Source organism: Podarcis pityusensis (genome assembly GCF_964106645.2).
Source record: "Podarcis pityusensis genome assembly, chromosome: 3".
NCBI classification, from domain to species: Eukaryota; Metazoa; Chordata; class Lepidosauria; order Squamata; family Lacertidae; genus Podarcis; species Podarcis pityusensis.
Window position 1 is genome coordinate 94,062,101 of NC_138026.1, and position 13,335 is coordinate 94,075,435.

The 13,335-nt window shown below is 42.9% G+C and overlaps 1 protein-coding gene across 1 annotated transcript in view; it reads left to right on the top strand.

Moving 5' to 3' along the window:
- The first annotated feature begins 1,639 nt into the window (after positions 1-1,639).
- The window catches only part of RAB3GAP2 (RAB3 GTPase activating non-catalytic protein subunit 2), a 47,802-nt gene continuing 36,106 nt past the window's right edge, over positions 1,640-13,335 (top strand). Inside the window, exons 1-7 of the mRNA XM_081000098.1 lie at positions 1,640-1,914; positions 8,793-8,857; positions 9,351-9,477; positions 10,793-10,874; positions 12,234-12,281; positions 12,420-12,495; positions 13,027-13,128. Coding sequence (XP_080856224.1) covers positions 1,779-1,914; positions 8,793-8,857; positions 9,351-9,477; positions 10,793-10,874; positions 12,234-12,281; positions 12,420-12,495; positions 13,027-13,128 — 636 coding nt within the window. The 5' untranslated portion in view covers positions 1,640-1,778. The remainder of the gene's footprint in view (positions 1,915-8,792; positions 8,858-9,350; positions 9,478-10,792; positions 10,875-12,233; positions 12,282-12,419; positions 12,496-13,026; positions 13,129-13,335) is intronic.

Here is a 13,335-nt window from a genome sequence, read left to right on the forward strand (position 1 = left end):
TCTGAATTGGTTCTGCCCAGTGATTTCGCTCAGTGATTTCGCTCAGTGATTTCGCTCAGTGATTCAGCTCAGTGATTCAGCTCAGTTCAGAGGCTGGCCGCATCTGGCTGTGCTCTGATGTCCATCCATCCCACCTTCGTCGCCAGTGTTGAGTCGTGGGTTGACATAGCAGCCGGCACAGCGATTTCTTCAAGTAGCTCTTTATTATGGTAAGCTGGAATAGAACTGACTGCGAACAGCTCAGCCGGCCTGTATTTATAGGCAGCCGGCTGTCAACATTGTAACCACAACAGCCCAGAGTTCCCGCCTAAAATAACTGGCGCGGACCTGAGTGAAAACTATCTACAGACCTGAGTGAAAACTATATACAGTATCCCCCTGTTGGCCCAGGGTGAAACTACACTACATAACAAACAGTATAACCAAGGGCAGTGCTGTGGAACAGGAGGGTGGGGTGGGGCTGCTGGGACAATCGCTACCAGCGCTTTTTCTGGGGGGCTACGAGGCTCCTGACGCCCTCCCCTAGCCAGCCCTGCACCGCTTTGCAAGGCCGCTTGGGGAGGGTGGCACGGTGGTCATGCGCCCTTCAACCCCAGCCTCACCAGCAAATGGGAGGCTGGGATCCAGGGGTGCATAACTGATGTGTGCTTGTGCCAGCCTCCCCAGGTCCCAGCTTTGTGAGGCAGCAACAATGTTTGGGTCACCACCGTTATCTTCAATGGGGTTGTTCTGCCACATTGATCACCATATTTTTTTTTTTTAAATAAAGGTCCGTATAGTTAAAGCTATGGTTTTCCCAGTAGTGATGTATGGAAGTGAGAGCTGGCTGATCGCCAAAGAATTGATGCTTTTGAATTATGGTGCTGGAGGAGACTTTTGAGAGTCCCATGGACTGCAAGAAGATCAAACCTCTCCATTGTTAAGGAAATCAGCCCTGAGTGCTCACTGGAAGGACAGATCCTGAAGCTGAGGCTCCAATACTTTGGCCACCTTATGAGAAGAGAAGACTCCCTGGAAAAGACCCTGATGCTGGGAAAGATGGAGGGCACAAGGAGAAGGGGACGACAGAGGACGAGATGGTTGGACAGTGTTCTCGAAGCTATCAACATGAGTTTGACCAAACTGTGGGAGGCAGTGGAAGACAGGAGTGCCTGGCGTGCTCTGGTCCAGGGAGTCACGAAGAGTCGGACACGACTAAACGACTAAACAACAACAAACCATCACATCTCAGGTTTTGCTGTACTGGATTATCTCCCATGTCAAAGCGGGATACAAAAATTCACCACGTGTAAATACAAATTTCCTATGCCTTCTAGTTTTTAAACTGTAAGCCTCATTAGTTCCATAGTAAATCCGCGCCTGGTCTCACTAAATCTTTTTTTGAGGCTGAGTGGTCCTGAGTTCCAGAGCCTCTCTCCCGCCTAACCCGCTCTATTAAAGTACTCCGCCTGCCCTCCACCGGCTTCTTTCTCCCACGTGACTAGCGAAATGTCGCCTGACGTGAGGCCGGGATTCTCCGCCCCGTCGCCGCCGCCGCCTCCTCTGAGAGCCACGTGACCCCAGAGCCGTCATTCAAGGTTCAGCTCTCCTCCCTTTCCTTGCCTTCCCTCGTGCGCGTGCGCGGAACTGCAGGCTGAGGCGCCCGACGGCTTCCGGGTTGTGTTGGCTGCCGAGCTCGCGAGCCAGCTCAGGCCGGGCGCAGGGGGGCGGGGGCGGCTGTCGCTTTTAGAGAAAAGGGTGGTCGCGGGCCGAGGGGAGAGAGCCCGCTCGGCGCCAACATGGCCTGCGCGCTCGTGCCTTTCTGCAGCTTCCAGGACCTGGAGTCGGCGCGGGATTTCCTGTGTTCGCACCTTCGCCAGGGGGGCGTCGGCGGTGGCGGTGGTGTAGCGGGGGGCGCCAAGGAAAGCGGCGGAGGTGAGTGAGGGGACCGAGAGGGTGCTGGAAAGAATGCACTTCAGCAGCTCTACCGGTGCTGCAGCTGCCTGTTGTCCTCCTGTCAGTCATCGCTCAACTTTTCCATTATTGGACGATGGGACACCAAAAGGCAGAGGATGGCGGGGCGAGGGGTCGTCGCCCCATGCCCAAGGCACCTTTCACCACTCTGGTTTTTTGGTTTTTTTTTCTTCCCGTGGGCAAGGCCCAGGGACCCAGATCCTTCTGTGACGTTTACTTAGAAGTAGATCCCTTTAAGTAGAGCTCCTTCCGATGCTAATTGAAAGCCTTCTGCTTGCAGATCCTGGCACAGCTTCATGTTTCTCTGCTCTGTGTGTGTCCGTGAGAAGGGAATGACAGATGGGCTGTTTATGGCAGCCTTGCCTTTACACACTAGCCTAGGCGAGTGGAGGAGTTCAGGGAAGGAGTGATGGCATGCTCTTGTCTCTCCACTGTTCCTAGCATAGAAATACAGCAGGCTGCTGTAGGAGAGGAGTTATTTCTCTTCTTGTGCCAGCCGCTGGTACACAAGTAATATTACTTTGCAGGCAAGTAACTTTTTTTAAAAACCAACTTATTTACAAGGCTGACTTGTGGCACCTGTGAGCGCTGTAAGTAACGTGTGTGTGTTACCTGTACTCTATTTCTACAGAGGGGACTAGGTGGGATCCTTTGCTCTGTGGTCTTACTGACTTGAAGTCCATGGGCTGTGGACTGACGATTCACTAGTTGGATTGACTTTTTGGGTGTGGTGGTGGTGGGTCATCACTCTGAACCAAAGTAAAAGTTATGGCAGAGTGGTTTCTCCATGTAACTTCTGGATGATTTGGGGATTCCTGCTGGATTCTGCTAACAATGTCATAAGTCAAGTTTTGTGAATAAACTAGCCCAGGAGTAACTTGCCTTCATTTGTGATTGTCAAAGATGATGATGTCTGCTTATCCTGTGAAGGCCAAATGCTAAACGGATATGTTATGTGTTCTTGCATTATATTCCACATACCTAACTTGGACCTTATGTTTTAATATCCCTTTCATGAGGTTTTTTTTGTTTTTGTTTTTTTTAAAGTGCAGAATATTAGTGCAGCAAAGCAGTTATATTGGTACAAACAGCAGAAGATCTAGCAAAATGTGTCCGTTTCCGATTCAGAGGGCTCACAAGACACAATCTTACTTTTGCAATAACAAAACAAAATGGTACAATCCATGCACGCTTACTTGGAGGAAAGTTCTGCTGAATTCAGTGAGGCTGTTTCTTGCATATGTGTGTTTTAGGATTGTAGCTTTACTGTACATAGAAAACTAGATGTTGGGGGAAGGGTGCTCCTCCTAGCTTCTTTTTGACATACCAGTATTATTTCTCTGAATGCTGGGGATTTTTGTGGGATGAGCATTTAATCATGTGCACCCATTTACAATCTGAAGTTAACTGTAAATGTCTGTTGCCTTTATAAAAACATACCATAATAAGGTAATTGTTCTTTTCTTAAAAGGAGGGGTGAAGTTTTAGCAAAGATCTGATGTAATTCTGTTTGTTTAACAAAATTAATACATTGTACTGCTTGTTTGTAAATAGAACCTTTAAGTGATTTACTAAGCATTTTGTTAACTCTTGTTGTGGCAATTGACTTTTCTTGAAAGACACTTTGCCTTTCATCATGGCTTGTAAAAAAGATAAATTGTTTTACAACAAAAACTCAAAATTACTGAGTCTGTCACTGAAGTTTGGGCTCAGTGGCGTTTACTATTCAAAATAGTCCCTTTCTCCTCTTGTCACTTGTATGCGCTATCAGTGTAATAGCCTTCTGATTGAATTGATTCAGCTATGTACTTTATGGAATAAAAATATCTGTCCTATAGGCATGAGGATTTTCATGGACGTACAGAGTAGGCAAAATATATTCTCATTGCTGCTGTCCACCCCCACCCCCCCGATACTGAGAACTCAGCAGACCCACTCTGTCCTTATTTCTTGTGGCTTTCAGAGGAGACCTGGAAGTGCCATTCTTTAAGGTAGCTCCTGAGCAAAAATGACCTTACATAGCATCTCCTGAGTCTACACAGCATGGAAAAGTTTTCACTAAACAGTATGCCATCTGTGTTAGAAATGTAGCCAGAAAATTATATTCTCACCTGTCACACCTTTTTGGAATAAGACAACAGGCGTCACAGTATTTTCTTGTGTTCCATTAACTGCGTTGCATAAACTATTTGTCTTATTAAAGTGAGCCATAGATGTAATTTACAGGGTATGTTTTGAATTTGGTACCTTGTGCAATAGAAATACAGTAATGCTTCTCTATAATGAGGAACAGCTTTGGCCCAGAGAAATGATTGTGAACAACAGAACCACAATTAATTTTTCATATTATTTGTATGTCACAGAATCATAGAACCATTGAATTGTAGAGTTGGAAGGGAGCACGAGGGTCATCTAGTCCAACCCCCTGCTATGCAGGAAATCAAAGCCCCGGAAGAGTTTTCATTAGCTTTTTAAGTGTGGCTTCCTTGTGCCAGAAGAGTTCTGCAAGAATGTCCCTAAATTTTGGGGTGTTGGCAAGACAGGATAATTAAGATTTCCTGACAATGTTGTGCTTAATCTACATTATCCTTCATAATTCGTTAACTTTGTACATTTAAAAAATATGATGCCTGTGAAATGTTATAAAGAGCTTATAAATAAGAAGAGCTTTGGAACCTGATCTGTGGTTACTTCAGATTATTAACTCTGCATTTATCTTGTGAACCTCCCTGAGATCTTTTGATGAAGGGTAGTGTTTAAATCTAATCAATAATAATAATTTTAAAAAATATTATTTAGGGTTATTACTGATCTTTTGTGGGCTTTGACAGAGGGAAGCGTATACATGCCCTTTAAAAATGTGTTGTGGGGGTTATTGGGTTGGTTTTGTTTCTATTTTGATTATGTATTTAGTGTTTTTATATTGTGATTTTATCCTGTGAACTGCCGTGAAACCTGTGGGTTTAGGGCGGTATATAAATTGAATAACTACCCTGCCCCCACCGATGCATTCTGAACTATTAAAAATGAAATTTATGTACCTTGAGCTGTAGATAATTGCTAATATGACTGCCAATGCAATCCCAAACAAATCTCACCTGGGAGTGTGACTTTCATGCTTAGGATAGCACAGATAATCTTCAATGCTAAACACAACCATAGTTCCATGCATAGGATTCTCCTGCTTTTTGATGTGACTATGCTGTCTGAGTAGTGTCTTGTACCCAGGGATTAATTTTTTGCATTTTCTTGCATTTGCAACAAGCATGAGCCTTGATTTGAAAAGCTCCAATAAACCTGCATATTTGTGTAAATCACCTATAGCCTAGAAGGAAAATAGAACAAGAAGTGTTTTGAAGACTTTCTTGCCTGGTCAAGTAAAGGTAATTGTTTCTTGCCATGGACAAGTAGGTAACTATTTCCAAGTGAGGAGTTATGGTGGACTTAACTGGCAGAGGAAGTTCAGATGTGCAGAGATTGGAATGGTTTGGGGAAGGTTTTTACTGGGGAAGAGAGTTGTCAGGAATAGCTTACGATGTCAGCATGTGCTTAAAATTTTCAGTTTGACCTGTCATAAGATTTAGAGCTGTAATAAAGAGACACCAACATAATAAAAGCAACCAAGCTATTAAATTAACTGTTTAATATTTCTCATTGTGCAGCAGACTCCATGCTAATTTTAATAAAAACTTGGCTGTATCGCTAAGAGGCTATTAGTGTCATGATGCCACAGAAAATCACCCCAGTTAAGATTATACCCGGGATAATTTGTGTAATTGGATTTTTCCAAATACGTACTGCATTTTTAAAAAGCAGTGCTTAAGAATAAGGGCTTGTTTAAATTTAACTTCCGTTGTTATTCTCATCGTTTTGGTGGAGTTTAGGTGACCCAATTGGCTACCACAATGAGTTAATTAATGGTGGATTTATTGAATGTGTATTGATTTAAAATAAAATCATAGGGTGGAATCCAGTTGGTGCCTTGCATTTATGGAAAGTATTTCTGATTCTGAAGACACTTCTGTTAAGAAGACACTTCTCCCAGTACGTTTCCGAGCACAATTCAAAGTATTGGTGTTGACCTTTAAAGCCCTAAACGGCCTCGGTCCTGTATACCTGAAGGAGCGTTTCCACCCTCATCGTTCAGGCCGGACACTGAGATCCAGCGCCGAGGGCCTTCTGGCGGTTCCCTCATTGTGAGAAGTGAGGTTACAGTGAACCAGACAGAGGGCCTTCTCGGTAGTGGTGCCCGCATCCTTCAGATGTGAAGGAAATAAGCAGCTAACCTATCTTTAAAAGACATCTGAAGACATCCCTGTTTAGGGAAGTTTTTAATATTTAATGCTGTATTGTTTTTAACACTTGATTGGGAGCTGCCCAGAGTGGCTGGGGAGACTCAGCCAGATGGGCGGGGTATAAATAATAAATTATTATTATTATTATTATTATTATTAAGATAAGAGGAGGAAAGAGTTTGTTCTTGTTCATCCTTCTCCCGGCGGCCCTGGCCCCTTGACATCTGCTCTGTTTCAGAGGGTTCCTCAACTCTCTGGAGCCACTCTTTGGTGCTGGAGCAGGAAGGAAAGGGGAATTGGCAGACATGTCCTCCCCTCTTCCATCTGTGGAAGCATCCACTGGATTAAAAGACCTTCCCTGAGCTGAGCACAAGGGCACCAAAGGGATTTACCCATAAAGATCATCTCGTACATTGGTCTTGAACTGGTAGGTTGTTACCCTCTACTGCAGGGGTCAGTAAACTTTTCTGCCGGCTGCGTCCCGGAAGTTAGTCTCTGCGTGGAGCTTAACCAGCGCGGGAATTGACCGTGTGGGCGGCAAGGGCCGGGGGCCAGTTTAATGACCCCCTCGAGCCGTATCTGGCCCGCGGGCTATAGTTTGCTGACCCCTGCTCTACTGGGTTATACCGCAATGACAGAACTTCCACTATACAGATATAGGGTCAAAACTAAGAAAGGAGTTCCCAAGTGCATGTTTGGGTTAAATGTGGGTTTGGCAGGCTTGAACACTGATCTATTTTATTTATTCATCTGAAGGTCTCTGGGCGGTTCACAGCATAAAAATGTAAGTTAAAAACACACAATTCATAATAAAAACAAGAACAAAACAAACTAATACCCCCCCCCCCCGGATCACTTGTGGCTTTTTGGCAATTGTTTCTTTTTAATAGCAATACTATGATTATTTATTTATTACTTCATTCAAGTATTTATGTACTTCCCTCTCGCAAAACATTAGGGCAGGGTGCAGCAATATATAAAACCCTTTAGGAACATTACAAAATTAACAGCATTTTCATTTTCCAGATGTAATGGTGAACATGCCTGAGAAAGCTTCAGAATGTATAGAACAGAGTATTTCACAGTTGCTTTCTAACAGTTACTGGCTTAACTTTGCATAGGATGAGCTCCTTATGATGCCCTTCTGTGCTTTTCATTCAGTTTCTCCCTATGACAAAGTGAAATATGTCTGCCATAGGGATTTCTAGCTTTGCTTTATTAACTGCACGAACTCGAATATTTCTAAATTTGAGTCGGAGGTGGAAATGATTTATTCTGGTTGTTATGCACAAAGGTCGAGTGACTCACTTCTTCAGACTATGTGGAGACCTTTTCAGTTCAATAAATTGCTTTTCCGTGGGAGTTTTTATAAATAGCTATGTGTGGGTAATGGCTTTAGCAGCAGTGGTTACTTCCAAAATGGTGTACATCAGTGCTGGCAGTAATAAACTTCTAATTAAAAGCAGTCCTGCTTAGACATTTTGGCTTGGGTATTCTAATGCCATCTTTCCCTGAGTGGAATCTATGTACCTGATCATAATACTTGGAAATGGGGCAGAGTAGTTTTGCTGTAGTCTAGCTGGCTTGATTTTGATGCTCTTTGTAGCCCTAGCAGCTATCCTGAACAAAATTGGCAGAAAGAAAAATATGCAATGAACTCGGCAAATATTGAAAACTGAGTGTTTTGTTCTAGTATTTCCTAGTCAATTGGTGGCCAAAAGCAGTAGATTCTATGGCTTTATAGTCCCTTTTGGCATACTGTGTTAATTGCCTAAAGAGGAGAAAAGGGAAACTGAGAAAGCCAGTTGCTTTTCAGTTTAAGTTGTGAAACACCCAGCTTCTTCAGTATGTGACAGAAACTACAAAGGAACGTCTATTTTGTCTGTGTCGTTTCATTTTCATGGTGATGTCAGGGACCACAGCAAAGTGCTCCTGTTCCTAGACAGGTGTATCAAAATACAGGACCTGTTTTAGTGAGCTATGCTAGACCAAAGATCTTACACTGCTTCTGTAAGATGATCATGCTTATAGAAAGAGGAAATAGGTTGTGACATATAGTGCTTATAGCAGAGCTTATATGGAAGGCAGCATGGATTCTGGAGCGGACTTGCCAAACCTGGGAACGAGCAAGTTGAAGGCATCTCACCAGACATGTTCGATATAGAAGTGGTTTGATTGATATCCTGTTTTTGTTGCCTGCCTGTTTCTACAAAACAGTTGATTGACAAATACTAGTCAAGCTACATTTGATTTGATGTGAGGCAAGTTGTGCAGGTCTGTGTGCCCAGTGATTGCTGGCTCAGACTTCTCTCCCTGGTCAGGTATTTAGACTCTGCACCTTCTGCCTCTGAGTTGTCTGCAGAGGTGGCTTTGCATGCAGTCTTTTTCCTTCAAAGGCTGTTATGGGTATTGCTTTATAAACCCCCTTATGATTATTTCTATATTTAAAATTAATAGTTAATCAAATGCTTTTCTAGGCATCTAAAAGCGATATATGGACCATGGTTATGATTTTGAAACTAAGCTAGAATTTTTCAATATTAGGTAAACCAGCAAACTGGGAAGAAGATGGTTGGGGAGCATGGGATGAACAAGAAACACAAGGACCTGTAAGCCTCTCTGTTTGATTTCATTACTAATTATGCCTTCTGTAGCTGTGTACTCTTTGTTTCTTGGAATAATATGAATAATCCATTGAGTAATTCTGTTAACTGTTTTCAGTAATTAAACTTTTAAGGTTCAGTTCACCCATCCACCTTACAGGTTGATGATCATACAGTGTTTCTTCCTGTTATGAGTACATCCTACCTTATTTTATTCAAATATTTGTAACATGTCTTTGCACAAACGACACCTTAAAGTTGCTAAGAAATTTAACTACAATCATCAAAATGAAAATAGCTTTTGCTTTGAGAGCCATTGCACAGCAGAAAAATCAAGTTCTCTCGCCGTCCTACGAAATTTGCAATTACATGGAAATAGGCTTATTTACATTTTCCCTAAATGCTGCTCTCTTTTGTGTGAGTGTGGACATATATGTTTCTTTAAAACAGTATATATGTTGCCCAGAAAATTAATAGCTTTAAAAATCACTGTACACAGGAGGAGGAGGAAGAATCAACTTCTAAGACTCAGGCAAATTCCTGGCTTCAGGACTGTGTCTTATCCTTGTCGCCAACAAATGATCTCATGGCAATAGCTCGTGAGCAGAAAGCTGTGTTTTTTGTGCGTAAGTATATCACAGACTTTTAATTTGTTCCCATTTCCGCTGGAGTTCTGTTTGTTTATTTAAAGTGTATTTACCCCACTCTTCAGCTAAAAAAGGCTCCTGCAGCAGCTTGCAAAGATCAGTAATATGGCAACCCCTGTCCCCAGGCTTCCAATCTAAAAGACATGGCACTAAAGGAAAATGGGTTTGGGAGGGAGGAGGTAGAAAGGAAACTTGTTTTTCATTACAAAGTGCAGCAGATAATAAAGCAGAACCATGGGCTTGACTAAGCACAATGGATGGTAGTCACCAGATTTTCCTTATTCAACAAGAAAGCTATAGGAGCAAGATACTGTTCTACAATTGCTGTGGTCCTGTCACTAAGGGGGTGGCTACAGGACAATTGCAGCAAATAACATTGCTTCTGCAAAAGCACATATTAGGAATACTTATTCTTCACATTCTTCCCCACCTTTTATTGATACAGTTTGATAAACCTGAATTTTAAGTGGAACTTCACTCAAGGGATACTTTGATTGCATGAAGGAGAAGAGGCAATTTTATCTTATTCTTGCGTCTCCTTGTAGGTTCCTGTGCCACCAAAAAAGGAGGATTGAGGGAACTATCTGGATTGGTGGGGGAGGTGGCATGTAGGGCACAGGGAGAATTAGCCTCCCACCCCTTCTTCCAATGAAAGTCACCCCTGGTTTTGAGTTCCTTGTATGAATGGAACAACCTCTTTCGTTTGCTATACAGTGGTACCTTGGTTTATGAACTTAATCTGTTCCGGAAGTCCGTTCTTAAGCTGAAACCATTCTTAAACCAAAACGTGCTTTCCCTAATGAGGCCTCCTGCTGCTGGTGCCCTTCCACCGTTCGGATTCCGTTCTTAGACCAAGGTAAAGTTCACAAACCGAGACACTACTTCCGGTTTTGTGGAGTTCGTAAACCGAATAGTTCATAAACAGGGCTGTTCTTAAACCGAGGTACCAGTGTAGTTTCCAACAAAGCTATGATCTGACTTTAGATGCAATAAGAATCAGGTGGTTGCTAAAGAATGTATCTTCCCATTTTGGCTTATGTATTAAAATAAGTATTAGAGTGTTATTGCTGTTCCCAAGTAAGTGCATATAGAATTATTATGGAAGGAAGTCCAGGGAAATAGATTTTACAAGGCAAAATCTTTGTAGTGCAGAATAAAAGAAAAATAGTTAAATGCCTGGAAGCTGAAAACTTTATTTTTATGGGTGATACACAAGAAAAACATCACCTTTTAATTTAACTGTGTTACCTTAAAGTATAACACTTTATCCACTTTTCTCTCCTCTGCTTCCCAGCAAAATGGAAGCACAGTGAAAAAGGGAAAGAAGAAATGCAGTTTGCTGTTGGCTGGAGTGGCTCTTTGAATGTTGAAGAAGGGTAGGCATGGGATCTAGACTATGTTGTGAATGAGAACGCCACTGATTATTTTTTTTACTGCTCTGTCAAAACTTATATGTAAGACGTGATCCAAAGGAATGCACATACAAGTCTCCCTTGTGTTGAGTCAGATCATTGGTCCATGTAGTTCATTATGTCTAAGCCAGTCCCCCCAGCCTGGTGCCCTTCAGGTGATTTGAACTAGAACTCTCATCATGCCTGCTCATTGCTGAAGCTGGCCAGTTGGGAGTTACTCAAAACACCTGGAGGGCACCAGGTTGGGGAAGGCTGGCCTGCGCTACCTGGCAGCAACTCTCCAGGGTTTCAGACAGGATTCTTCCCCAGCCCTACCCAGGGTTGAACCCAGGACTGTGCATGCAAGGCAGGAAGGGGACTCTACCACTGAGATCCAGCCCTCTCCAAGAAGCATCCACACACGTCTTGTTCTCATTCTCTCCAGTGGAGAAAATTCCTTCTATTCATGTATGAGAATGGGAAAGTATGTGGAGGAAGAGAGCTACTGGTTGAGCACAATGATTCCGTATAGCAAATAAGATACCTAGAAGAAGAAAACGGCTATTAAAATTGCTATGCATCATAAACTGCCAAAAGCTTTAAAGGGCAGCACCTTTGTTTTTTAGACAGGCACAAGGATGCTATTAAATTACCATTAATTAGAACAGCAGACCTTAATCAGTTAATTGATAAGTGATTAAAACATTCTTTTGAATTTAAAATTTTCCTGTTTGATTTAATTGCTTGCAATATTTTGGGGGGTTCTTAGACTGTAGGCTTCGTCTCCTCTTCACGGTTTTAGGTGTAGCTTCTCTAGATGAATCTGTGAAGCTCTCTATTCCAGTTAGACACTGAGTGGTGTTGTGAAGTAGAGGTAGGAAAAGGAGGGGGGTAGTGGTGGTGCTACAGAGATGCTGGATTTAGACATGTGGCATTCCCGTGATGATGTGCAGTGGTTCACGTTCTCTTATTCTGGGCTAATTAACATGAAATGTCCATGGCCTTGTTAGGCACGGGCAGGAAAAAGCCTAAACGAATCTAGACTGCATAGCTGGAGGAAAACATGAGCACAGAATATGCAAACAAATGGCTTGTGTCATAAATCCATCTTTCCTAGGTGTGCAGTTATGTGGTGTATACTGGTTTGTGTGGAAGAGGGCCTGTATTGAACATTCCCTCTGCTCTGTTGACCAACTGCAGCGGACGTATGGGGAGGAAGCTCTGTTGCTCAGGGCTTCTGTTGACAGGGTTTGTTAGATGAATCCCACTCTGTTTTGTAATGTTATTAATGCTGACAGTTCTCTTCGTGGCAGAGTGCTTAATACTGCTGTGTTTTTCCTCTAGTGAATGTGTGAGCAGTGTATTGTGCATCCCACTGGCAAGTCAAAAGAGGTAAGAAAATGCCTTTAAAAACACACACAGAGCTAGACCTCCTTTACAAAGCCTGGTGCTGCCTTTAGAGACACCCATGGTCATTTCATCAATTCAGAGTAAGACTTGACAGAATGCCTTTCATTTTCTTTGAGACAGGAGCTCAACAGGACGACCTGACTGGACCTGTATTGTTGTGGGCTTCACCTCTGGCTACGTTCGCTTCTACACAGAGGTTTGTCACTTGTCACCATGATTTGCCTGCCTGCTGAGGGCTGTTTCATGTACCATGGTTTTCTTGTGTAGAATTAACGATGCTGAAGTACGGCGCGTATGATATTTTTTATATGAATGCCCCAAGAAGACAGCCGTTACTTAGCCGCTTGCTTATTCAAGTGTATTTATGACAAACCTCCAACATAACTGGCACCATGCTTCAAAACTAGATTAAAATTCCTATACAGTGGTACCTCCGGTTGTGGACGGGATCTGTTCTGGAGCTCTGGTCAGATCCTGAGGTTTCTGCAACCAGAGGGACTGCTTCTGCGCATGCGCGCGTGGCAAAAACCTGGAAATATGTTTCTGGGTTTGCCGCTTACGTATCCCGAAGTTTACACAAGTGGAGGGATACGTAAACAGAGGTACGACTGTAGTGCTGGAAAAACATGTAATGTGTGATGTGACCTTTGAGGTTTTGTGACTTGTAGCCCCATCTCACCAGTAATAGAGTGAATACTCTTTCAGCTTCGTTGTTCTCACTTTTTAGAATGGAGTACTTCTGCTGGCACAGCTTTTGAACGAAGATCCTGTCATGCAGCTTAAATGCCGAACTTACGAGATTCCACGACACCCTGGAGTTACAGAGCAGGTATGATGGCAGATATATAAGAAAGTGAAATCATTACAGAGCATGATACGGTTTTCAACTCTTAATCTTTCAGAGCTGAAGCTTTTTTTTTTAATGAGTTGCGGGAATTAAATTTATTGGGGCTATGTAGGTAACAATCCCTAACCGGTTAAAGGATTTGAATTGGGCTTGCTGGCTTGAGTGGGTCCTTGCTGCTGCCCCTTTCTT